Source organism: Amblyomma americanum, chromosome 5 (genome assembly GCF_052857255.1).
Source record: "Amblyomma americanum isolate KBUSLIRL-KWMA chromosome 5, ASM5285725v1, whole genome shotgun sequence".
NCBI classification, from domain to species: Eukaryota; Metazoa; Arthropoda; class Arachnida; order Ixodida; family Ixodidae; genus Amblyomma; species Amblyomma americanum.
In genome coordinates, this window is record NC_135501.1 from 173494992 (window position 1) to 173520303 (window position 25312).

Genomic DNA, 25312 nt, shown 5'->3' on the forward strand with positions numbered 1-25312 from the left:
CAGCAGTGTGGGGAGGCAGCAAGAACTGCTGCCACTGCCCACACTGAAGCCCGGTACATTTTTTTTCAGACTCCGAAACGGCATTACTAAATACTGCTAGAGGCAGGGTCCATGAGACTGCCTACTGCGCCTAACAATCCCCCTCTCCTGAACCACCCCACCAGCTGGAGCTGATCTGGGTGCCTGTGCACCAGGGAAACCCTGGTAACGAGGCCGCCAATGCACACGCCCGAGGACTTATAAAACTGGGTGGCGGCGGACTCTGGCCTAGAAAACTCGAGAGAGCGCATGCATACCTTCCGCGAGGTGACGCAGGCCTACCGGGCCGAACGCCAGCTCTACCCTCCACCCCACCCATCCCTTACCAGCCTCCACCGAATTTTGCGCAGCCACCTGCAGATCCGAACACTCCCCGCCCCATACCCACTCTCCCGCATCCAACCGGGTGCCTTCATCTCATCTTGTCCTTGGTGTCACCCTAACACACACCCTCATGGAGTGCCCCACTGATCCTCCCTCGCCAGGCTTGGAGAGCCCTCAATCTGGGAGGCCTCACCGCGTGCGATGGACCCGACTGCCAGCACGTGGGCCGTGGATGTGCTGCAGCAACACAGACTGACAGATATCAAGTGCTGTGGGGTCGTGCCTGGCCTATAAAAGATTCATCTCTCTCTCTACATACCTCAGTGCTGTCTGGCTTTGACCGCTTGAACATCTCGCCATCTGTTTCAGAGTCATCACACTGCCGCTTTAGTCCACCGCCACTACTATTCAGAGGTGATGATGAATCGTCCATCTGAAAAACAACAAGCACATTCGCTACACTGATCACAAGGAAGTGACCTTTGCACTAAGGGTTCCCCTGTTTATGCCCTCTGCCTTTCGCAAGAACAACGCTCGAGTTTCACTAACCACACCAGAAATGACAGAAACATCCCCGAATTCTATAGCATTGTTCCTCAAACCATGAACTGCATTTCATAAAAGTTCCTGATTGGTCCGAAACCTCAAAAATGTTCCTTCCTGACTCGCATATAAATACATATGATTCATGCTCAAATTTTTAAATATTCCGACACCCCTAGTGAAAGCACGTGGTTGAATGTAAGGTTCGTGTCAAGGTGTGCCGAACTGCCACCTAGATGAAGGCAGTTCAGCACACCACCGCAAGTCAATGAAAAACATGAAAGCAAAACTGGACATTAGCGTTCGATTCGCTAGAACAAATACAAACTCACCGGCTAGTGGGGCAACGCAGAAATAAATTCTCCGCAAAATCACATCCTGCAAACTTTTGTGCATGACTGTTAAAAATGATGACAGAAGGGAGAGACAGCTCCTTGCAGAGTTCACGATTCATTAAAATGCAAGGGTTTTGTGTCCAAGCTCAAACTACAATTGATACTGGCATTGTACTTGGGCAGAAGTGTGAAAACCCAAAGTTGTGTGTTTTCTCCTGTTTTGCACCTGCAATGTCAACCCTCGCGTTACAATTATATGCCTTTTTCCCCATTCTGTCGGAATAAAGTCTACCCTCACGTTACAAATATGCTTCCCTTCCACCTTTTTGCACCTGCAAAGTCGACCCTAACACTATAATTGTGCTTTTATTCAAGTTTTGCACCCACAGTACACCCAACATTACCAATGTACGCTTTTCCTCATTTCATATTTGCAAAGTCAACAAGCTCGTTACAAATGCGCTTTCCCCCCGTTTTGTACCCAAAGTTGATCCTCGAATTAAGGGGGGTGCCTGATCTTTAAAATTTTCTAATGCAGTCATAATTATGAAATCTTCAGGAAACATGTATTTTTGCACGCTGATTCTAAATATGGCATTTAATTTCATGAAAAACAATTTCTTGAGCACTCAAGTAGCTTTTATGCAAGCATTTTGCGAAGAGCTCTGAAGAAAATTTTCTGCGGAAAACTCGCTGATATGTATGCCATTGGGTTCTCTTGATACCAAGGAATGCAATAAGGGTAAAATTATCATCCTGGCTATCACAGAACTTGATTTCTAGGGTAGTGAAGCTGCCACTTCAGAAACAGGAATACACACTTTTCTTCGCATTTCTGAAGCGACAACTTCAAAACCCTATAATTTAAGTTCTGCGATAAGCAGGAAGGCAATTTTACCCTTATTGCATTCCTTGGTATCAAGAGAACCCAATGGCATACATATCAACAGGTTTCCTGCAGAAAATTTTTTCAAATTTCAAAGCTCTTCATAAAACACATGCACAAAAATTACATAAGTGCTGAAGGAATTGTTTTACATGAAATTAAATTACATATTTAGAACCGGCACACAAAAATACATGTTCCCTGAAGATTTGTTACCTGTGACTTCATTAATAAAAATTTATTCTTCAAGACCAGGCTCCCCCTTTACGACTGTTCCTTGTTTCCAATTCTGTATCTACAAAGAGGCCCGCACGTTACAACTGTGTGCCTTTCTCCCTTTTTTGTACCCACCACAAAGGCAACCCTCGCACCCCAATTGTGCTTTTCAAACCCCAAGTTGACCTTCACATTAAGTTTGTGTGCTTGTTCCAATCCGTATCTACAAAGCGACCTACATGTAATAATTCTGTACCTTTCTCCTCATATTGTACCCACCACAAAGGCGACCCTCGCATTACAAATGTGTGCTTGCCTTCATATCATATCTCCAAAGTCAACACACATGTTACAATTGTGAGTTTCACCTTTTTTTGTACCCAAAGTTGACCCTCGCATTAAAAATGTGTGCTTTTCCTCAATCCATATCTACAAAGTTGACCCTAACGACTTTGCTCTCCCCCTCCCTTTTACACCCACAGTAGAGTCTCACTAAAAATCTATGGTTTTCTCCATTCCGCATCTACAAAGTCGATCCGCCTGTTACAAATATGAGCTCCTTTCCCTATTTTGTAACCACAAAGGTGGCACTCGCAATACAAATGTGAGCTGTGTTCCGATTTACCTGCAAAGTATACCCTCATGCTATAACTGTGAGACTACCAGTTTTGCACCTGCAAGTTCATCATCATGTTACAATTGGCTTTTTTTCTCATTTAGCACTGACAAAGCCAACCCTAGCAATACAACTGAGCTTTTTTCCCAACCATGTTGCACCCACAAAGCTCTCAGGTTAGGGTAAATAAAGTATGCGCGTATTGCCGCTGTGTGACGACAGCCCAGTGCTACAACTACTGTTTCCTTGTTTGAGCTCTTCTACCATGACTTGTTTACTAAGGGTAATAGCATGTGCAGAGTTAAAAGGCTGCGAACAAGATCCATAGCGCACAAAATTCAAGGGACACAACACGAGCGCTCGTGCTGTGCCCCTTGAATTTTGTGCGCTACGGATCCTCATGTTGACTACCCACTAGACCGAACCCTGACCCTTCCAAGGCTGCGAAACCCATGAATACTCAGCTGTAGTGAGTAATTCCCACTAGCCCCAACCCTGACCCTTCTAAGGCTGTGAAACCCACCAATACTCAGCTGCAATGAGCAATTCCTACTTGTGTCTACACCTACACCATCACGGAGCAAAACTAGCTTTGTCAGCGATTATGGCATTATGCAGTTTAGTAGTGTTCCATGCCATATGTTCACATTAAACATTCATCCCTGGTGAAGCAGCATCCATGAAACGACATTTTAGCTCAACAATGAAGAAATGCTGCTTATGAAAGCTGAAATTACTGTAACGAAAAAAATAAGTTTATTTTGATTTTGTTTTTGAACGCTTTTTAAAAAACATGTAAAGCAAAAGAACCAGCATCATTCGTTACTGAACCCAATGATGTCCATCATGTCTCACTGACTAGTTTTTAGCCCACTTTTGTGCTCCAAACTGTGGGGGGTACAAAAATGATCTTCTAAGTTTGTAAATTCGCAATTAATTGTGAATATTTTAAGCTTGTTGTATATGCGCCACATCAACTTCATTAAAATTGTCTGTGGCTTTCATCCCCACCCACCACACCGCATTTCAACTGTGAAAGTCTTGTGCACTTCTCGAAAACCCAACTGGCTATTAGTTCGAGATAACAAAAACCATGGCTCAAGTGCAAGATAGTCAGGATTTTGTACTGGGAGTTGTATCAGTTGAAAGGAAAAGGCCTTTCTTCCCCCTTATGTGGTCGCCTCACGAGTGCAATAACAAGACCTGAACCCCCAGAGGACAAACACACTCTCCCACATGACCAAATGAACGAATGCCTTTATTGAAAACCAATGACAACTATACTTTGGCACACACCATAACACGCAACAAATGTATGCAATTTTGGACTCCTCGTTTATAGGAACAACAATGAACTGGCTTCGGGATCTTTCTAACCGGGCCGCACCTGTGCACAGTCCCTCAAACTTAGCACACAGCATACAAGGCAGAGCACAAAAGAATAAGAAAAAAGGGCTGAGGCCTGATAGGTGCAGAAAAAGAACACTTCAATTTTGCTTTATGAATCAAAACACTCAGAGCACTAGAGAGAAAGAAATGTAGAACACAAAAAAATAAGAATGTCGAGGCAAAACTGGTTCGAAAAAAAAAAAGGAACAGATTTTTGATTTTTCCTTTCCTACTTGTCTGCACCAGCTTTGTTTAGATGGTCAACAGTCCTGGTTGTTTCTCTCACTGAACCCACAAAACAGAGCAATTACTAGTATGATTTCTCTCGTTTTGAGAGTTTGAAAAAGCTGCCATCGCTGTTAGATAAGGAAAAAAAAAACAGATTGCAAAGGAAAGCACACCCTCCTTGCAAGGGGTCAGAGAATTTGTGCACATGCAAAGCGAGCAGTGCTATCTACAGTACATCCAGTTTTCCAATGAGACTAATTAATGTGCAGAGTGCCCAAAGGACCGAGATCAAATGGGTGGAATGGGCGTCATGCACACAGGCACCGAAAGACCACAGCAAAACACAGCAGCAGTCGTCATGCAAGGTGGCAAGAGAGACAGGGGCGTGCACGGAGCTTTTCCCAGGTGATGGCAAGCAGGGTCTCGCGAAGAGCCAAGGCAAGTAAGGTGGCGGTAGCAGCAGCAGAAGCAGGGGCGGCAGTGGCGGCGGCAGCGATGCTTTTGTTTTAGAGGGACTTTCATTTTGTGCACGAAGTGCCAGGAAAAACGAGTCAGGCCACCACCTACAAGGAAACAAGGCAAGGCACCCGCTGTGACGAGGCTGGCCACCAGGCGGCTTCCAGGTAGAAAAGCAGCACACACCATATTGCGAGTGCCCACAAAGCTGCTATCTTCGATATCTCGCCATCACCGGTGGCAGGGTGGCAAAGGTAGCATGATGAAGGGGAAGCAGGTGAACACCACAGACTTCTCTTCGAGTGCGCTTTCCTTGGCAGGACCGACCCTCCCGAGAACCAAGTGCCCAATGCAGATGCCAATGTTCGCCAATCAGTCCATGTCAGGGTGCAAGCATCACTGCCGCCGTCACAACGTTGCCTTCGTGGGGAGTACCCACTCTTCTGTGTCACACACGACGAAATGGGGCCAGAAAGCTCCTTTGGTACCTGCCTCCATTGTGTTACCTTTGCCAACCTGCCACTGATTGCTAAAAAGCACTTGTTGCCAGGGCCAGTGGCACGAAAGTTATGTGTGCATCATTTTTAAGGACCCGTGGTCATCACGTGCGAGGTCTTTACTGAAACTGGTAAACATGCACGACGCATTTCGCCACAACCAGCTACTAGCACACATGCTAATTATAGCATCCGGGAGCTACTCCAAACGTGTCAACAGGCACAATACAAAATAAAGAAGCAAAGCTGAAGCAGTTAAAAAAAGAAAGACGAACAAGCTCGTTTCCAGTCATGGCTAGGCACCGATATACAGTAGAACCTTGGTGATACGAGCCCGGCTGAAACGAATTCGAAAAATTAATCCGCCGAAATGCATTGTGTACAATGGTCCAAATTTCGGATGTTCCGAACACTTTTCCACGCCGCGCCGGGTGATACTAACTTCGGTACCGCGACCGTCGAGCCGCCACCGGCGCAGCGTGCGCCAGTGCCAGTTTTGGATTCCGTGGCAGCAGGGAGGCTGACTAGGCAAGCGAAGCTTTCTCTCTTTCTAGCTTTTGGGGGCGGCCTCTTCACAGTTTTCTTTTTAGTTCGTTGTTGCCCGAGGCTAGCGCCACCGCCTATTGGTCCATTCGCCCTGCGAACCAGCCAACCCAAACGGTCGGGCGCGATTTGTCCTCTCCAAATTTCTCGTGGCCCTGCGCGGCCCGTTGCCCCCTGGTCCTTCCGCTACAGCCAGCACGCAGATCGTCACACCAGCAGCAGCTCCCGCTTCTTTGTTTCCTCGTGCGCGGCAACTACGGAAGTGCAGCGTGTTGTTTGCGAGTGTCGTTTTACAAGCATTGATGGTGTCAGCTTTCGCGCTGTACTTGAAGGACAATCTGGACGTTTTAAAGAAGGTGGATGAACAGCCCAAGAAAAGGAGCATTGACATGGCCAAGGAATTAGGCCAGCCACTCGTCAGTCAATGCGACCAAATTATACAGAATGTGCAGCGTTTTGGCGTAAACTCCAAAGGAGCGAAGACCGCTCACCATGTAAAATTCTCTTAACGTGGTTTAAAGAGGTCACCGCGGCCGGCGTCTATGTTGACGGAAAAGTTCTGCGCAAGGAGGCTGCAGACATCGCACTCACGCTTGGAATTGAAAATTTTCATGCGTCTGGTGGCTGGATGCACCGATTTAAGGCACCGCATGATCTCTCCTACAAAACTGTCTGCGGCGAAAGGAAAAAGGTTGACGCCTCCGCCGTTTAAGATTGGATGGCAACCACGCTGCAGTCTTTCATCGCAGGATATGATGCTCGCAATGTTTTTAACATTGACGAGGCAGGGCTGTTTTACAATCTTCAACCCGAAAAGAGTCTCTGCTTCAAGGGTGAAAGCCTGCCCGGGTGGACAAAAAAGTAAGCGTGTGACGGTTTTGTTTTGCTGCAACGCTGATGGGTCGGAAAAAATGAAACTGACCGTCATTGGAAAGTATGAAAAGCCTCGATCGGTTGCCCTGCACATATAGAGCCAATGAAAAGGCGTGGATGACGTCGGCTCTGTTCGTGAAGTTCGTCACACACTTGGACCATAGGATGTCATGCAAAAAAAGAAAATTGTTTTGCTGCTAGACCAGTGCCCGGCGCACCTAAAGCAGATGACGCTACAGAGCATCAAAGTGGTATTCCTACCCCCAAATGATACTAAATCATTTGCAGCCACTGGATGCTGGCATTATCAGAAACGTAAAGAACCACTTGAAAGTTTGTTCTGCGCCGCCTCCTTGTGAAGATTGACCGTAAGGATGCAAATATGCAGATTAGTCTTTTGGACGCTATGCATTTTATTGTAGTGGCCTGGGATCTCGTTTCCCCTACAACCACCGCGAATTGTTTCGCAAAGTGTGGGATTTTTAAATCCACAGTGGCCACCACCTCGCAAGTGCCAGATCCAATTCCTGTTGATGTCTGGAACCAGCTTGGCGTTGACTGCAGTGCCGACGATTTTGTCACTGGGGACGACGTTCTCGTCACCTGTGGTCTGCGCACAGTGGAAGACATCGTGGAGGATGTATCGTCGCAGCCTGGAATATCGACCAGTGACCAAGAAGAAGACGAGTGCCAAAATGATGACCAACCGCTGTCGGCAGACGAAGCTATGCACGCTCTCGATATTCTGCAGCTTGCCGTGACATACAAGGCTGTGCGTGAGAACACTACAGCCCAGTTCTTCTGCTTCAAAAATTCTCTGCTGGCCGACCTCGTGGAGAAAAAGACCAAGAAGAACATACGTGACTTCTTTCCATGTAAATAAATGTTTTTTTTGTGTGTGTCTCATCGTTTCGGGACGGATTTCGCTCGTTTTTGGCGATAAGAAATTTTGGGTGATACGAATATTTTCGCGTCCGCCTCCCCTTGAGATTCGTATCACCAAGATTCCACTGTAATGCCAAGCACTGGAGCAATTAAAGGCTTTGCATCAAATTTTTGCACCAAGCAGTAGTCAGGTCTACACTCCATGCCCCAACTGAAACCAGGCCCTCACTTTTTTTTTATTTTAAATAGTCTCAAGGATGTAAAGGGGCACACCTTAATGAAGTGGTGTGAGCAAGAGAGAAACCTTGTAGAAATGCAAGCTCCTTTCAATGCTGCAGCAGCTACATTCACAGACTGCCCACGCCCATTTCTGTCTGCTTATGCTTTCAGATGCAAAGTGTCCCCTTTTAAGAAAAAGGGATTGAAAATGCCAAGACAAGGGTCTGGGGGCAGGGTACTTCTTTGGCCACTAGGTGGCACCACCACACACCATGACACCAGAATGCAGTCCTGACCCCGCAAAAGAACCTTGCAAAGTGCCCAGCTCACCTGCAGCTGGTTGTCGTTGCCGGTGTGCTCCAGGAAGGGCAGGTCGGCGCCAGAGTTCTTGCCCAGGCCTATGGCATCGAGGAATGCGTCACTGTTGACCTCGTCCGAGCGACACCGCTTGGTTCCCCCTTCCTCCTCACTGGCCTCTTCTCCACCCGAGCCCCCACTGCAGCTGCCAGCATTCTGGTAGGGGTGCTGGCCTCCCGTGGCTCCCCCTCCTCCGGTGCCCCCCGACACGGCATTGTCCATGCCGGACTCTATGTCCAGCTTACGCTTGTGCTGGGAAGCCATGGTGTTGCTGGCAGTCTGCGGCGAGGTAGAGACGAGCAGCTGAAAGCAAGGTCCCCCAGCACAACTTGACGGGCGTTCGTTTCTCATTTGGGAAAGACAGAGCCCCATAACTAAGCCAACCACAGCCGACAGCAGCCAGTTTCAAGTGCACGGCTGCTGTGCTGAGGCACAGCAACCGTGCACAGGATAGAGGGAGAAAAAACAAAGAACTCCACGTTTTCGCTTGCAGGGAAGCTGCAGCCACAGTGCCAATATGCAGCGAAGAGTCCTCCAGAAAGTTGCATGCCATTTTTCTGGCCACTTGTGCAAGATGTTTGGACAAATTTCGCACACAAACAATACACTGTGCTGATCTGAGACGCAAGTCGCAAGTTCTAAGCTGAAGAATTGAATTCGTCACTAAGGCTTTGCGGCTTTATCCGACGAACACGTCAAAACGTCGCTGTGGCTGTTGCTATGCGCTCTATCATGGCGTTCAACCTTCAGAAGCATAGTGCATTTAACCCCTACTTCAGTGCCACAGACGAGCAGGGTTCATCTGAGCATTTCTAGTAAAAAATGCGCCAAGGACAAGCTGAATTTTCATTTTCTTGCAATTTCATGTACATGCTGATTTTGCCCGTGAGTTTAGCTGTATTTTGGTAGTTGGAACCTCACATTGCATTGGGCAGCGTTAAAACTAGCGTTTAATCTTGGGATTAATTATATTATTTCCTTCTTAATCACAGTAAAAAAGCTGGCCAATTTTGGTCACTATTTGGGATAATAGCTAGGCACAGAAGGGGGTTAAAAATATCCCTTCTACCTTTCAAGTAATGAAAGCACGGGCAACACCCGATGGAGCAAGAGGTTCACATGATGCAGAGGACGCTCACCATTATGGCTGGGCCCGAGCAGGAGTCATCGCTAGTGAGCAAGGCGTCTGTGGTAGAGCCACTCAACCCATCGCCAACCAAGCCAAGGAGCGCCGAGTCAGACCTGCTAGAGGACAACACCTTCTTTCCCGCCGTGGGTGTCGCACCAGGGCTGTGCTGGGGCGTGGAGTTTGGGGTCGCATTCTGCAAAGAAAGGGCAGCGTTCGATGAAAGGCGCCATGTCGAAAAACCAAAGATCCCTCCAATAAGTTTCGGCTCGTCATTACCGCCACAAGCTCCCGAGATGGCTAGTGATGTGCGCACAAAGTTAGTGGCGGCTCACACACACACCCGAAAATCCCCGCTGCCGAACAGAGAACAATCCAGAGAGCACGCTACTCACCGTCTTGCTTCCCTTCTTCTTGCACCGGTTGAGCACTGACTGAGGTAGGTACTTCACAAGCTCTCTCCTGCAGAGGCACCACAAGGACAGCAAACAAGTCAAGCGATGATCATGCACAACACCAAACCTGGCACAACACATCCTCCGAACAACAAAATTGTAACACCTGCGGGATTTAAGCCCCAAAGTGTCACGAGGGACACTGTGGTGGAAGACACCGGATTCATTTAGACCACCTGGGGTTTTTTTAACATGTGCTGGCACTGGTGCCTTTTGCATTTTGCTTTCATTGAAATGCGGCCAGGACTGACCCACCTGAACTACACTTGGCCGGGATATAATAATGACAATTTTTTAATGGCGCAAAGGTAGCTTGGCCAAAGAAAGCCATTACTAACACGTCACTCGTCTGCACGAGGTTCGGTCAGGATATTCTGGTCGGCACATATCAGTTCATGATTTGGTACAGAACATTCACATGCTGGGCACTTCAATAAGACACGCCAAAGCAAGCTCAGAGCGATTTCTTCATTTACCATGCAATGATATTCCTACCACAATTTATATCTTAATTCCATGGATGAGCAGACGTACCGCCTGACATATTTGATGTCCACTTCCATGTCTTGCTTGAGAATGTTGATGGCTGTCGCTTGCCTCTTCACTGCACGAACAGACAGAGATGCTGGTCAGACACGTCGTTGAAGCCCACACAAATGAAAAAACTGCGCACACATAGCACTAGGAAGGACGGTAACAAAGCCGTTCCAGAGTAGAACGATACCTTCCATCGCTATTCTCGGTTCGACACACCTCTGACAAGGAGTGAATGTGAAGCTGTGCTGCGGTGCACACATTGCTCCCACACACTGGCTGCGAGGTTAATGATAGCGAAGAGAATATCCCGCATTACACCCACAAGTTTGTGAAAAGAAATAAACACGAGCATGTCGCAATGAGACACATGCACCCCTGCTCTGCCATGCCTGTGTTTGACAGAAAACTTTTCCAATATACAGTATGTCCACCCCTCTTCTAGCGGAGTCAAAAGATCTCCAGGACATTGACAAAGAAGCCCAAAAGTCGTTCACTCAACTCAACCCCTGGACCAAGCTGGCAGGTGAGCGAGAATAACAAAGCACGCACCAGTGTCGACAAATGACCGTGTGTCGTAGGTGAGATCCACGTTGACGTGCTCCGTCTTGTTGAACTGCAGTCCGATGAACCACATGGACTGGAGCTTGTCCCTGCATTCGCACATACAAGTGCCAGCTGTTGTCACTGCACGCCACTTGCTCAATGCAACTAAATTATTTCCGACAGATTATTTTCAGTGTTGGAATCCTTGCCTACTAAAGGTAAAGGCAAGTAGTAAGCACAGTAAAGCCCTATCAATTCAGATTTCAAGGGGCTGCAGAAAATGCCTGGATTAGACTACTTGAATTATCATAAGGACAGAGGGAAACTGCAACAAAGTATATCAATCTCATATCAGCATACCTTGCCGCAGACACGAGATAGGCACTGCGGGCAGCGACCAGTGCAGCCCGTGCATCAACAATGCCACGGTCGCTGCGGACTGAAAGTTGGTCACGCGCTGCAGCAAGTCCCATCATCGTAAACAGGTCAGTGTGAATGCATTTCCCACACTTCTACAAACAGATTTTGCCTGTTTTGGATAGTACAATTTCGCATTATATAAATATTTCTCATGACCGAATGAAACTCGCATCACTTACATTCTATGCGAGTACAGGCTCCACAATAACATGAGCACTGCCAGCACGGTCCATGACGCCCACACGAGGAAACAGAAAATGGCAGTGTGCAGCAGAAAACAAAAACACATCACATATACCCCCTTGACTGAGGAACATATCAATGATAGCGGCACCTTTTTTTTTTCAATTGGATACCAGTGCCACTCATGCTAAAGTGGCGAAACGTTTTAGTCATTCAATCACCATCATCACCAATCTCTGGAGCACCCGTATATGCGAGCTTTGCTTCCTCTCCGAATTAGCCAAAGCGCAACCAAATTTCTTCAAATTAAAAGAGTTGCATTCCATATAGAACAGTACTTAAGTTTGAATGGGCTGGCAAGAGTGTCTGAATTATCCAGTTCTCCAAATTACCGAGGGGGTCGAATTTACAAAGTTTTACTTACTGTCCTTGCCATAATTCAACATTAGAAACGGACCATTGTTCCAGAAAACAACTTGCAGCCTTCACTCAGGAGCAAATGCCATCCCACAGTGCATCCAGCAGCAATACATCAGGGATCGGACATACACTGCCTTCTCTGACTTTATACGAAATACAGTGCTGCAGACTTCGATTACAGGACACGGCTCTATCGGACAGTGAAAAAATAGGTTTTTCAATTTTGACATATCCGGATTCAAGAGATAATTTTTCATCCGACATCGAATTATTAGAAATCAATCAATAACCAGTATTTGCTTCGTAACAGCCACTGAAATTTTAACTGGTGCATTGCTATGAGTTTGAACTTGTTCCTTTTACATAAACATGGTTGGAAACCTTTTTTTTTTTTTTTTCAAATCAATACTGACACATCTGCAGCAGCACAGGGATTATATTTTCAGTTCTAACTCCATTTCACACATCAGGTGCAACGCTGTGAAAGATAAGGATATGCAAGGCCATGCATCACTGCATGCGAAAAGAGACTGCAGGGCTGCTGTTAGAAGTGCTACTTCGCAAGAGTGCAACACACCTTTTATAGATTGAATGGGAGTTCGAAGTACTGCCAGGAACAGAAGTGATATACAGTAGAATCCCGGTGATACGAATCTCACGGGGTTGTAAAAAAAAATTAGCATCAACAGAAATTTTGTATCACCCGAACTAGCAAAATTCGTATGCAGAGGTATGAAAAATGCATTCACGTAGATCTGTTCACAGCTGGCTGGCTTTATTAACTGCCGTGCAGCCACAGCTCACTACTTGCGGTGTGTACCGCATGATTGGTGATCGCAATGTCGGCAATGTGCGGGCCCCACACCGCCGTTGACTGCTCACAGTGCATACCGCACGGTTAGTGGTTGTGACGTCGCCAATGTACGAGCAGCGCTTAGTGCTCGAGGGTGCAGTTGCGGCTAGCGCATACATATCCTCTACATAGGCATGGAAGAGTGCGGAATATCCGAAATCTCGCATACTGTAACCATGCACTCAGGCCAGAGAATTTTACGAATTAGTTGATGGGTTTATGGGGATTCAACGTCCCAAAGTGACCCAGGCTATGAGGGAAGCCATAGTGAAGGGCTCCAGAAATTTCGACCAGCTGGGGTTCTGTAACGTATCAACGCGAAATTCGTATCAACCAAGTTAGTATCACTGAGACTCTACTACATAGCACTATTGCTTTGGTTAGACTTGATTGCCGCGCCACTTTCCAGTAGCTCCTAATGTCCAGATAAGACGAAGAGATGGCTGTTTTCATCTAAAGGCATGTCATATCGCTTGTTTCGAGGCGTGCAATGCCAGCTTGCCGCGAACGTTGAAAGTCGTTGCAAAAGCAGCGAGCCATGCAAACGCGAGCATTATATACCACTTTTGCACCGAAAGGAACATGCACGTCACTATAATTCCACAGGGGGTTCTCATGGCGATGTTTGGCAGTTTAATACGGACAATTTAATATCTACAGAATCAAGTGTACAGAATCAGACAAAGGAGTGCTGTGCCGCTGCTCCAAAAGCAAACTGCACTACATCAAGTTTGGTTTTAGTGCAAAAAGGTGGTGCAAATGAGGTATTCCCCATCCACTCTCCATTCTTGCTCAGTTCCTTGACCACTACAGCTGAAGAACTACCAAATTTACACGATTGTAAGTCGACCCATTTTTCAAAATTTGAAAATCCGAATTGAGTGGGGGGGGGGGGGGGGGGGGGGGGGACTTAAGATTGATAATAAAAAATAAAGGAGAGACAAACGAGATATCAAGCACGCTACAGCGTGGTTGCATTTTTGCTGCGCGGCTCCATCTCCATCGCATCGCTCTTGGTGCTGGCCTTGAGCAGCTGCTATGGCAACGCGCAGAACCGGCATCCCCACCCCGCCTGAGGCGGCAAATGGTGGCTGTTGATAAGCAGCAAGCCAGCACCAGCCCACTCCCCACACGTTGCCCCAGATTGCATATGCTGATAAGCGGCAGCGGCCCGATAACGCATTCTACTCTTAATAGGCGTTAAATTTTTTTGTTTACTTTCAACCGCGCACTCAGCGTTAAAGGAAGTGTCTATAGTTGATGGACGGGCCGCTGTTCCAATCGTGCTGGCACCCCCCCTCGGAGCCGCAGCAGCTCCGGGGAGTGTTGGTAAGCGACGGGCACTCGTTCACAGCTACATTCAAAATGGCTGTCATTCTTTACGCCGAAGAAACGAGCAGCGCGCCAGGCCTCAAGTTCGACATTCGCAAAGGGTGATACAGGCGTGGCAGCTGCAGCAAGGCAAAATTATCAGCTGTTCCACGCGATGTCATAATGTGGCTGTTTGCGAAGTGCGGGATTTCACTGCATGACGGTGTTAGAACGACGAGCTGTGGGATCGCAGCAGTGATCCAAACGGCAGCGCTGGTGAGGATGATGGTGCAAATGTGGACGAGTAGTGCAGTGACTAATAATTGGAATGTGCCCACGGGCACTCCCGTGCGCGGCAGCCGATAGCGGCTGGCAATAAGCGGTGGCCGCAGGATAGTGCTATCGCATTCTTTTATTAAATGCTAAGCTTAAGAAACCACAAGTTTTTTTTTTTTTTTTTCCGAAAAGTGATGATGGGGGGGGGTCAGCTTACAATCGCGTGAATACGGTAAAAGTTGTTGGGACACTTCAGCTTAGCCCTTTGAGCAAGGGACGCGGGTCTTAGAATGGCCAAATATGGCCAAAAAATCGGTTTTGAGAAAAACACATTTTCTAAATGTTTGTACCTTCAAGCACCTGCCCTCGAAACATTAACGCTAAAATCTATCAGAAAATACGGTAAAATCGACTTTCAAAACATCACGGGAGCCACGAAATGCCCCAAAACGGGCAAAATTTGTTTGAACTTCCTGCGCGTGCCGCGGGCAAAGCATCCAGCCGATCGATTGAAGCTTGTTTCTTTGTGCGCATTCTGCTGCTTTTCAAAATGGCATCAGTCAATGAGAACGACCGCAGTAGTCGGTTTTCCGAAGGCCTTTTGTTGACTTCTAATTGGCTGGAGGGTGCGCGCGCAAGAAGAGCCGCTCGTCTAAGGCCTACCACTGGCCAACGCGACCGGGCGCGCCATTTTGATTTTTTTTTTTTGCGCTGTCGTGGTTCTCGTTTTGCGCGTTTGACTGCGTCTATTTTTGCGTAGCGCTCGCTTAGCGAAGTTTCTCGAGATCTTTTTTGCAGTTTCTTTTTTCCTACGTCGCATACTTTGTCACTAGAAAGTAACCGACGCCGGGAGACGTACGTTTGAAGCAGACGACGCATAGTACGCACGGGAAAAAGCGTCGCCCGCCCAACGCCAAGTGCGATTCGACAGTGTCGGGACGTTCGACAGTGTCGGATGATTGTTCGCAGCCACAGCGAGCGTCGCATGCCTCATCGTATGCCCTATGTTCGACCGTGCCGGATGAGGATTGTTCGGAGCCTTGGCTAGAGTCACCCGCCCCAACGCCTGATCAATTTGCTCCAGAATCCAGGCACACTCCGAGCACGTTTTGCCAACACAACACAGAGTTTTACACAGCGGAGAAGATAGCCGCGCGAACAACACGCAGACGTGATCAAGCCCGGCATGGGTGCCAAGTTGGCAATAAAGCCTCAGCTACACTGCAGGCTGCAACATCCTTCGTCGCAGCCTTGAAAAGGACCAGAGAAGGCTGAAGAAGAAAACAACAGCTGTTTTGAGCAATAATGCAGGAAAAAAAAAACAAAAAAAAAACAGGACTCACCCATCGGGCTCACAGGGCGGGAAGGACTCTGGGTTGACATGTGCAAGGGCGATGTATGGGTGGCGCTCGAGGTTGGAGATGAGGATGCGGATTTTGGATTCAACCAAGCCGTACCACTCCAGGTGGTGCTCCTTGGACAGGGTGCTTGCCATGAGCACGATGAAGTGCTTGTACTTTCCAAAGAAGTTTGGCGGCTCAAAGAGCTTCATCCAGTCGCTGCGCCGCAGCATGATCTCGTCTGTGATGGCCAGTCCCTGCTTGAACTCCTGCCGCATGATGGTGAGGGTGGAGACTGATACGTTGAAGGTTGAGTTCTGCTGCGGATAGGCAGGAGTGATGATTGGCATCAGGTGGAAGCGGTCCGCCACGTTCACCCTCGGGTCCCAGACGGGGAAGCCCAGTCGGCTCTCATCGGGCTGCTTGAGCAGCACGGGCTTGGGCCAGGGCCACTGGGAGAAGACGAGAAAGAACTTGTGCACCAGCGTGGCCGCAGCCGCGTTGGGGTACAGTTGGCAGGTCCGCGCCACCAGCATGGCCCACGACACTCCTCCCAGGTAGCCCAGCACGTTGGAGTAGACGCCGTGCCGCTTGGCCCACAGTTTGATGGCCCGCAGCGAGAGGCGGAACGTCTCCCGATTGGGCACCAGATGCAGTATCTCGTCTGTCACGCGGCAGCCGTTGAGGCTGCGCACACATTTGTGGTCCAGGTTCTTCAGGATGTTCACGTCCCGCAGGTCCTGATTCTCCGGAATGTCCTTCAGCGCCAGCCGCGCGAACAGCATGTCCAGCTGCAGCACACGTGGGAACAAGGGGCCAGTGCATCACCTCACGGGTTTCGTTCTGACCAAAAGAGCTCCAAGCACAATGCCAGGCAAGCTAGGAAGGCCTACCATGATGCAGTCACCAGCAACAACAGCTTGGACTTCCAGCAGGACATTGCGCTCTTTACTGAACTTTTCCACGGCGCACCACGGCGGACACTCTCATTGACACGCACAAGGTTTGACATTTCTCACTGTCATCACAATCTCAAGCTGCTGCATTTTGTGCCTCCATGCAATACACGAAGTTATTTCATAACAATACCTCATAACAATACCTCAAGAAAAAAAGCGACTACAAGGCATTACAGTTGACTACGGTACTGCTTGCATTCGCAGCACAAGCACCAGGACCTACACACGGAAAAAAGAAAATTAAGATTACCTCAATTCCATCAAACGTCATTTTGATGACAGGCACAAAGGCTTCTTCAACAGCCTGCAAGAGAGACCAAGACAACTAAGAACACACGAGGAGGAAAAAAGTAACAGACAAAGAGCACCGTGAACCAGTCTTTGCAGCAGCTGCATTAACAGCAGCATGAGGGCAATCAAGTTCACAACAATGAAGTTCCAGTGCAGACACTTGTAGTCAAGCGGCCACAGCGGCGACAAAGTATTGGTGAAACTAGTCTACAGCAAATGGCATGGCAGCAGTTAGAGGGGGGGACACCCCTCTTAGACATTTTTATCCATGGACAGATTTACACCAAATTTCTATGCTGGTGCATTTTCACGAGCTGATTCCAAAACTGCAAACTTTTGTCTCCTGCAGCAGACACTTTTATATTTATCAAGGAAAGTGTGCCTCTCGTTTGGAAGAAGCTTGGTTAATAGCCATGACATCTTGTGAAGATTTCTATTTATTGATGGCCTAGAGTGACCAAGGAATGCAATAAGGCATAAATGAGACTTCTAGGACAATTTGAACGAAAGCTACAGCTGGTCAAACTTCAGAGAAAAAAAAAAAAACTCATTTTGGCGACTGAATTGTGCAAAATTTTTTAATGAAGCAGTTGTTCACTGTTATTATCAGAGAGCCTGTGCATTTGTCTTTCTAGCACAAACATAATTATAGCACTGTAAAGCCCCACGTATAAACTTTTTTTCCCCGGATTTTAGGACGACAAATTTCCGCCTCTTATTATATGCGGATCCAAACAATTTTCAGCCTAAATTCGCAGTTCCAGACTTGCAATTATTCTGCGATACCACCACCAGGTTTCCAGCGAGAGGAGGGGCTAACTAGCATTGCCGTCGGTTCCGCTTCGATGGTTGCGGTTTCAACATCATTTCACCGTGGTGACCCTACCCATGACGCCCATGCAACCAGAAGCAGGATGATCGCACCTCGCACAATGTCGGGACCACAGGAAGCAATACTAGTCTGCTTTCAGAAGGAAAGTAATCTTAGTTGCTGTAAGCATCAGCACCGCATCAAGTGCTGCTACATGACCTGGATGTGCCGTTGGACAGCTGAGACAGACCTATCCAGCCGTGCTCTGCAGCTGGATGTGAAAAAAAAAAAAAAACTATTCCGAGATTTTTTTTTTGCATTTGAGGATCCGCGTCCCCCCTTAATGATGCGGCTGCTTCCCATTGCCATTTTCCATGCTCACACGGCCTCAGCACAGAGCCGCGAAGAAGACGATGTGGCGATGGGTGCATAACGAGTGCTTGTGCTGTTTTGGATGGACCATTGAAGGCCATCACATTGTAAATGACCAATGCAGTGCACCCATGCTCACGGCTTCCTGAAGCCCACCGTGGTTGAGCGCAAGTAACGGTCTCCTGCTGTAATATGACCAACCAGACGCGGCATGGCATAGGCGACAAGTGGAGCAATGACTCACCCTGAGGTCCTTCACTTCCTCCTGCTGCCGGAGGAGTTCCACAAAGGAGCTGAAGAAGTCGCTCCGCTCAATGTGACGGGGTGCTACACACAGGGTGTCGATATCAGCACCTATTGAGAGGATGCAGGTAGAGGAAACAACGCCAGAATGGCACTCAAAAGTCACGTGAAAGACTTGTGGGCCCAAGGAGAATATGTCATCCCCACTGAAACACCACAGGAGACACTGGCTTTCAAACCGTTCTACAATCCTCCACGACACCTGGGTATGCTTCAAGCTACCAAAAAGCAAAAAATGTGCGTGCCCTCAACTTAACCTAGCTGCAAGGTAACAGAACCATCAGACAAGGGCAAAGGGAAGGGCATACCTTTAGTGTGGACTCCAAGCCGATACGAACCAAACGTGTAGATCTTCCCTCCAACATTCTCGGCTACACTTGCTGGCATGTTCTGCACAGAGGTAAGCGTTCGGGGGTAAGCACTACGAGCAAGAATAGTCACTGTGGCTGCTCAATAGTGCACGGAGGTGCCCGTAATTATGCAGACGTTGAGGAGGCATGCAAACCCTGAACATGAAAGCATCTCTGGTGCTTATGCGCTACACGACTGTAAGACATACCAGACCAGTTCAGCACAAGTTGCCCACTAAACTTTACACTGTGGTGCTGAAGCTGGTCTTCCACCCAAATGCAATGCCCCGCGAAAACGACAGTGCGAACTTTTTCTCAAAAGAATCAAACGGGGCATGGAGGCAAGAAAAGCCGAGTGCAAAGGAAGCTTTGGCACGTTCCAGCAGCTTACTTTTTTGACGCTGACATCATAGATCCACTTCTTCACCAGCTGGTTGATTTTTGACAGCACGTCCATTCTAGAAGACAAAAACCCCCAAGAGCCCCACGTTAACAACTGCACACAAGTAGTGTAGTCTTGCATTCCGAGTAGGATGGCTTAAAGGGACCAAATGGAATTGGAGGACAAAATTATTATTCTGTGCAAAAAAAAAAAATAATAAAATAGTGCACAAGGTACCCTATTCCAAGATAGTTCTGTTGCAAACACTGTATAGAAGATTTTTACTAAGAATTTTTCAGTAGAAGCACCCATTTTTATGTATCCCAGTGATGAAAACCATAATCAGCAAGCACGAGAACGGCTGCGCCCCAAGAAATGATAAAGTGAAAGCTAATACAGTTCCAGCCACCAGACAGTAATTAGACAGTTCAAGTATACCACAGTGTTCACTTTAGTTTCCACACCGAAAACTGTTCCCGCATGATGACATGCGCCTTGTTAACTTTAGTGCACAGTGGCGCCATCTACCAACCAAAGCTCGAAGCGCTACTTTAAAATGTACACTGGAGAGTGTGTAAACATGACATAATGTGGCAAACACTTCGATAAGAAAAAAAAAACACTATGCACTTAACGCATGTAGGAGTTTACCTAGATGTGGTTGCGTGGTGGAATACACCGACAGTGGTAAGGTTTGACCACAAGATCTCTCTTCAGCTTGTTTTATGAAACTTCTAACGCCGAACCAAACTTATAAATCCTCGTTTCATTGATACTTCAGTGCTCGACCCATACAATATGAGGCAAGGTCTTTTCATTTCAACCATGATCTCACGACAAGTATTGATTAAATGTCGGCCACTTTGAAGTGATGCTAGGGGTGACTTCGCAAGATAGCCATTTATTTTCAGAATGTGTTCATAAACCACGGCCATCACCTTTCATATGCTGTTTACATGCATTAGCAGCGGGACAAAACCATGTACAAGAAGGGCGTTCTTCTTTCGCAAACTCAGAAATGCAGGCAAAGCTGCCATAATGGTTTGAAAATTCACGGGGAGGACTCAACCTAACAGAGGTTGTACGTTTGGAACGATCTGGTCACGCTGGCTTTCAAAACGGCACAAGTTCCAGTCATGCCACCATACTCGTGCAAACATTACGTAATGAACATGCAATCATCAATCTCATCATGCAAGTAATTCACGTGAGCCCTAACAATGCTGTCAAGGATTTCCTCTATTCCTGTGCATTTCAACACACCCCTTCCCCTTCAAGCACAGCCTCTGTAGGCTGCCCACTGATGGATGGAGTGAGGTGAGACGTCAGTTTGTATTCTTGGTGTGCATTCAAATACTGCCTTTTTTGCGCGATGCTCTGCAATGGCAACACGTGCTTTTTCTCGCACAGTGGACCACACTGTACTCAAAACCAGTTTGTCCATTGATATCCCGAAACACTCAGATGCACATTTTGTAATGTGTTCCAATCCTTGCTCACTCGAAACTTACGCTGAAGCATCAGCGGCGCGGGCGAGTGCTCCGGCAGCGAAAACCTGCTACGGCATGCACCGGAACGCGGGCTTCGTGAGCCTCGCGCACTCGGCTTTTTTTCTTTTCCATTGTTTTACATCTCTGGTAAATTTGGAGTGTTTTACTTGCTGTGGGCCAACTTCTATCTACGAGGAGCAGTGCCAGCCAGTGGCTCCTAGTTCGAGTTAGCCGTAGCGGATGCAGGCTTGTTCGAATTATCGGGAGTTTTCCTCCATTTAAATATACAGGGCTGTGCCGAGACCCAGGCGTCAGTTCGAATTAGCGAGCTTTTACTGTATTGTCCAAGTTGGCATGACAGAGAGTCTAGCAAACATTCTCAAATGATTACTTCTGTCGACCCTTTCATTTCTGAATGACGCTTGATATAAAAACCTAAGCGTATTTATGCCAGTCAACATGTTTAGGCTGTCATGTACAGTGAATGCCATGAGCCCAGCACATTCAATTACATGTGCAGAGTGCACATCTGGACCTGAGAAGTACAAATGAACCATCTGGGGCACCACAAAGGCTCTGGCTAATGCGAGAGCACTGTCCTTGACTACAGAAATCTTGTTGCATGTCTCCAAAGGAACTATGTGCTTTGCTCCTTCATTCATGGTGATGCAACGGATAGCAAAGCAACACCAAAGTGATGCCGGCATGAAGCATGCCAGTGCACTGACAAATCTGTGTAGCCAGAGAAATTTTTTACATGTAGCCGATCTTTCAGGCCCTTATCAACGGACATGCTGTGAACAACTCTTCCCCACCTCTGATGGTCTAAAAAAAAATAGTTTTCAGAAAAGCAGAAGCATCACAGCACATGCTCACACGGCAGAAAAGAGAAAGCGAAGAGGTCACCTGTGCGCAAGCTCTTGCTCGGACTCGAACAGGCCGAATTGACGCAGGGTCTCCTCCAGTTCCCTGGTGCGCTGCACGTCGCTCGCCTTGGGCGGAGCCGTGCTGATTGCCGAGGTCATGCCCAGCGTCTTGTCTCCCATGCCCGCTCCTAACTGCTGCTGCTGCTGCTGCTGCTGCTGCTGCAGCATGGCACTGCTTCCCCCGCCGCCAGCACCGCCACTCAAGGGGTCCCCGCGACCACCCGCCGCGGGGAAGCTGCAGAGCCAGTGTAGGAAAAACATGTCTAGCCGAGGCCTCCGCTTGGCAGCACTTTTTTTTATTAGCCACAGCTCTTCAAGCTCAGCTGCCTCCATTGAGGGTCTGGCAAAAATGAACAATGCACTGGTGGTGTGAATGACAGACTGCTGTGAGGTATTGCAGTAGGCGGGCCTCAAGTAGGCATTATCTCAGAAAAATACACGAAGCACTCACTACATTTTTCTAGCAAACAAAAGGAGGCTGTCACATGGAACTTGGCACCAGCACCCTGAACTCATCCAGCAAAGGCAAGTGAACTGAGCGAATACCTCAAGAAGAAACTTGTCCAAACTGCCTAGGCAAGTTTATATATATATATATATATATATATATATATATATATATATATATATATATATATATATATATATATATATATATATATATATATATATCCCAAACCTCATATGTAGACTTCAAAGCCACCCATTTATTGTTTTGAGCAATTTTGCTTAGCCTATATTATGAGCGATTTAGGTAAGCCCAAAATAAGGGAGAGCGACAACACAAGTAAAAAAAAATTTTTTTTTTTTTCGGGGATCCGCGTAATTATCGTGGATCCCCGAGGCTAGGCAGATTAAGCTGCCATTCACTTCAAAACGGGCCACCTCAGTGGTTATGACGCTCAGCTGATCACCAAAAGACACAGCAGCTCATTTCGATGGAGAAGAAATGCAAGAGGCCCATGTACTATGTGATGTCAAAGCACACTAAAGAACACCAGATGATTGAAATCATCCGCATTGGGTGTCTCTCACAGCCAGAGTCGCTCTGGGATGTTAAAGGGGCCCCGAAACGCATAATCAGTGCAGTTTTGCATGTTGGTTGAATGGAATGAGTTATAGTGATGCTATTACCATCGGTCGTACAGCGTATACTGTGGTTTTTAATATTTTAATTAGCTCCCAAAAACAAATTCGTGGCACTGACGGTGTCACTAGACAGTGGCGGTTTTTAGCAGCGGATATGACATCACTCAGTGCGAGCTTGATGATTGGACAAAGAGTAAATATACTGCAAATTGTGTTAATAACTAAAGATACGTTTTGTCAAGTTTTTGCGTTTTATATTAAATTAACAAAACCAACTTGTTTGCCCTAGATAAAAGCACTGTAAATCAAGTAAAACAAAAACACGCCACCAGAGGCCTTGGCTACTTTTTGCATCGAAGGACTTCGCCCCTCTGTAAACATCCTACGACCTAGCACTAAACACTTATGGCTACTCTCTATGTACTCTCGAGCGTTTCGGTCCCGACGAAGGATGCGTTCGTTTCACATTTAGCAGGCAGTGCGCATCGTCAGTTTGTGGAGAATCACCGGGAGTTACCGTCAACAGCGCGCGCTCCTTGCTCGCCGTGACCAACCAGCGCGCTAGGAGCGACGAGCGATGGTTGGCGGTAAGTAGTAGCGGTACGCGCTATGCTAAAGGTATCTGGTATCTTGCGCAGGCCATTGCTCCGTCGCAGTATCTTGCAATCGAGTTTGGAACCATAAGTACGGGAACGTCACTGATCAGTGTTCCCTACTGCGCCGTCGACGTGACAATCATCGCTGGGTCAGCTGGGCGTTCAAACGGTTGTTGTAACCATGCGAACGGGGCTGCCAGCCTTGGCATGAACGAGTTACAGAGAACAGGCAACCATGGAGTGCAAACTTCCGCCGCCACGTGCTCAGATAGGCTGCTTTAATTGATTGCACTGTGTGTCGTCATTGGGAGAGTGAAATGGGAATGGGAAGCTGCGCGAAAATCGAGTTGAGGGCAGCATTTTGAAATTTCTTCATTTAATAACTCCCGTTCCTATGCCTCGATTCTCGTAATTCTTTTTGAGTCAGCATCTGTGTGACATAAAAAATCGATCTGAAGCGTAATCGGCATCCGTTCAAGCGGTGTTTCGCAGCCCCTTTAAACCCCACAAACCAACCAGTTTCAAAATTGTGATCACGGAATCAGTGTAGACGTCAAATGTTTGAATCCAGCGGTGGGCAATTTTCTCGACGATAAATGTTTTTGCTGCTGGACAAACATTAACACAGCCAGAAGGAGCCACGAAATAGATTTTTACTAAGAATAAAAATTGGACGAAGTTGTTGTCCCCTAAAATTAAGCCGCGCCTCATCTGAACGACCAGGACATAATGCATTACATTCAAACTTGCACGCAATGAGCCCAAATGGAACGAAACGACTGGAGGGGGGGGGGGGTTATCCCCGGGGAATTTAGAAATTGCCTGCGCCCCGCGGAGGTTGCGAAACGGAATCTAGGCGACGCGTTCGGCCAGGAGTTTTCTCCATTTCCTTCAGTTCGTGTTTATTCCAGCTGACTGCCAAAACAGCTTCGGTTTGACGCCTTTAACACACGGGTGTCCACCACCAGGTCAGGTCAACAAATGCAATGCGGTGAACTCGTCGTTGCTCCATCTTTCCGTTTTGCACTGCGGAGACACAGCCCAGCCCAAGCAGCACAGGCGATCTGAAATGCATTGGCAAATGTCTGAAATGCATTGGCAAATGTTGGGCCTATAAGACCAGTGTGAAGCCATCCATGTCCAATATTGGGCCAATTATCTGCGCAGCTTGGGAGGGCCTTTGCCCGTGCTAACAAAACCCAGCTTAATCTTGTCATTATGCCCCGCGTCGCGCGTTCGATGATCTGATATCGTGAGCACCTGACGAGAAAGTCGGAGCGGCTTCTTCGCGCAGTCTGAACGATCAATCACCCGCAGTGCTTGCGCTAGACAGACGGCGCACAGTGGCGGGACGCAAGACCATTCATTGGCGAAATACAATGCGTGAGGAATGCGCATGTAGTATTACGCTACGACAGAGCGTGGAAAGGCAAATCGACTCGGCCGACGCTTCTGCTTTGTTAACTTTTTTTTCACGCGTCTACGTTCCAAGAAACGGCGTCTGTGACGCACGCCTGCCGACGGGCGTACGATGACAACTCCGCGACGATAAGAAGCGTTCCTCCCCGAACGCCCAAAGAAAAAGAACTCGCCGCGGGTTAACCGCGGTCGCGGCAGGTTGTAGCCCTGCTTCCAACAACAATCAGCAAAAACTGCGCAGACGGTGCTATTTCGACGGCGCCTGTTCGCCTTTGTTTAGACTGCACGAGCTAGTTGTAGTACTTCGCAGTTCGACGCAGTCGGCGACCGCGGAGGTAGACATTCGCGCCGAGAAAGGTTGCTTCGCAGCAAGTCCGTGAAGTCGCCGACAACTACGCAGAGCAAACACACAAACAAAAAGCGGCGGCGATAATAAAGAAACGGCGGAGTTGCG

General features: G+C 47.7%; 1 protein-coding gene and 1 long non-coding RNA gene across 16 annotated transcripts in view; both read right to left on the reverse strand.

The window, feature by feature from the left end:
- Positions 1-25312, reverse strand: part of hrg (poly(A) polymerase hiiragi) — a 35958-nt gene that overhangs the window by 9934 nt on the left and 712 nt on the right. For 4 of the 15 annotated variants that reach the window (XM_077665845.1, XM_077665842.1, XM_077665843.1 and 1 more), the window contains exons 2-13: positions 21735-21989; positions 19348-19414; positions 18915-18996; positions 18548-18657; positions 17080-17133; positions 15874-16661; positions 11074-11174; positions 10522-10591; positions 9928-9994; positions 9546-9728; positions 8380-8709; positions 683-796 (exon numbers count right to left, since the gene is read on the reverse strand). In XM_077665845.1, the coding sequence (XP_077521971.1) occupies positions 683-796; positions 8380-8709; positions 9546-9728; positions 9928-9994; positions 10522-10591; positions 11074-11174; positions 15874-16661; positions 17080-17133; positions 18548-18657; positions 18915-18996; positions 19348-19414; positions 21735-21989 (2221 nt within the window). Of the gene's footprint in view, positions 1-682; positions 797-4196; positions 5140-8379; positions 8710-9545; positions 9729-9927; positions 9995-10521; positions 10592-11073; positions 11175-15873; positions 16662-17079; positions 17134-18547; positions 18658-18914; positions 18997-19347; positions 19415-21734; positions 21990-25312 lie in introns of those variants that run through there. The other 11 variants (XM_077665847.1, XM_077665846.1, XM_077665844.1 and 8 more) reach the window with 5 other exon arrangements.
- On the reverse strand, positions 4197-4483 carry LOC144133037 (uncharacterized). The gene is made up of 2 exons (XR_013314969.1): positions 4347-4483; positions 4197-4314 (listed from the first exon to the last, which is right to left on the reverse strand). It is a non-coding gene; the product is annotated as an uncharacterized LOC144133037 (long non-coding RNA).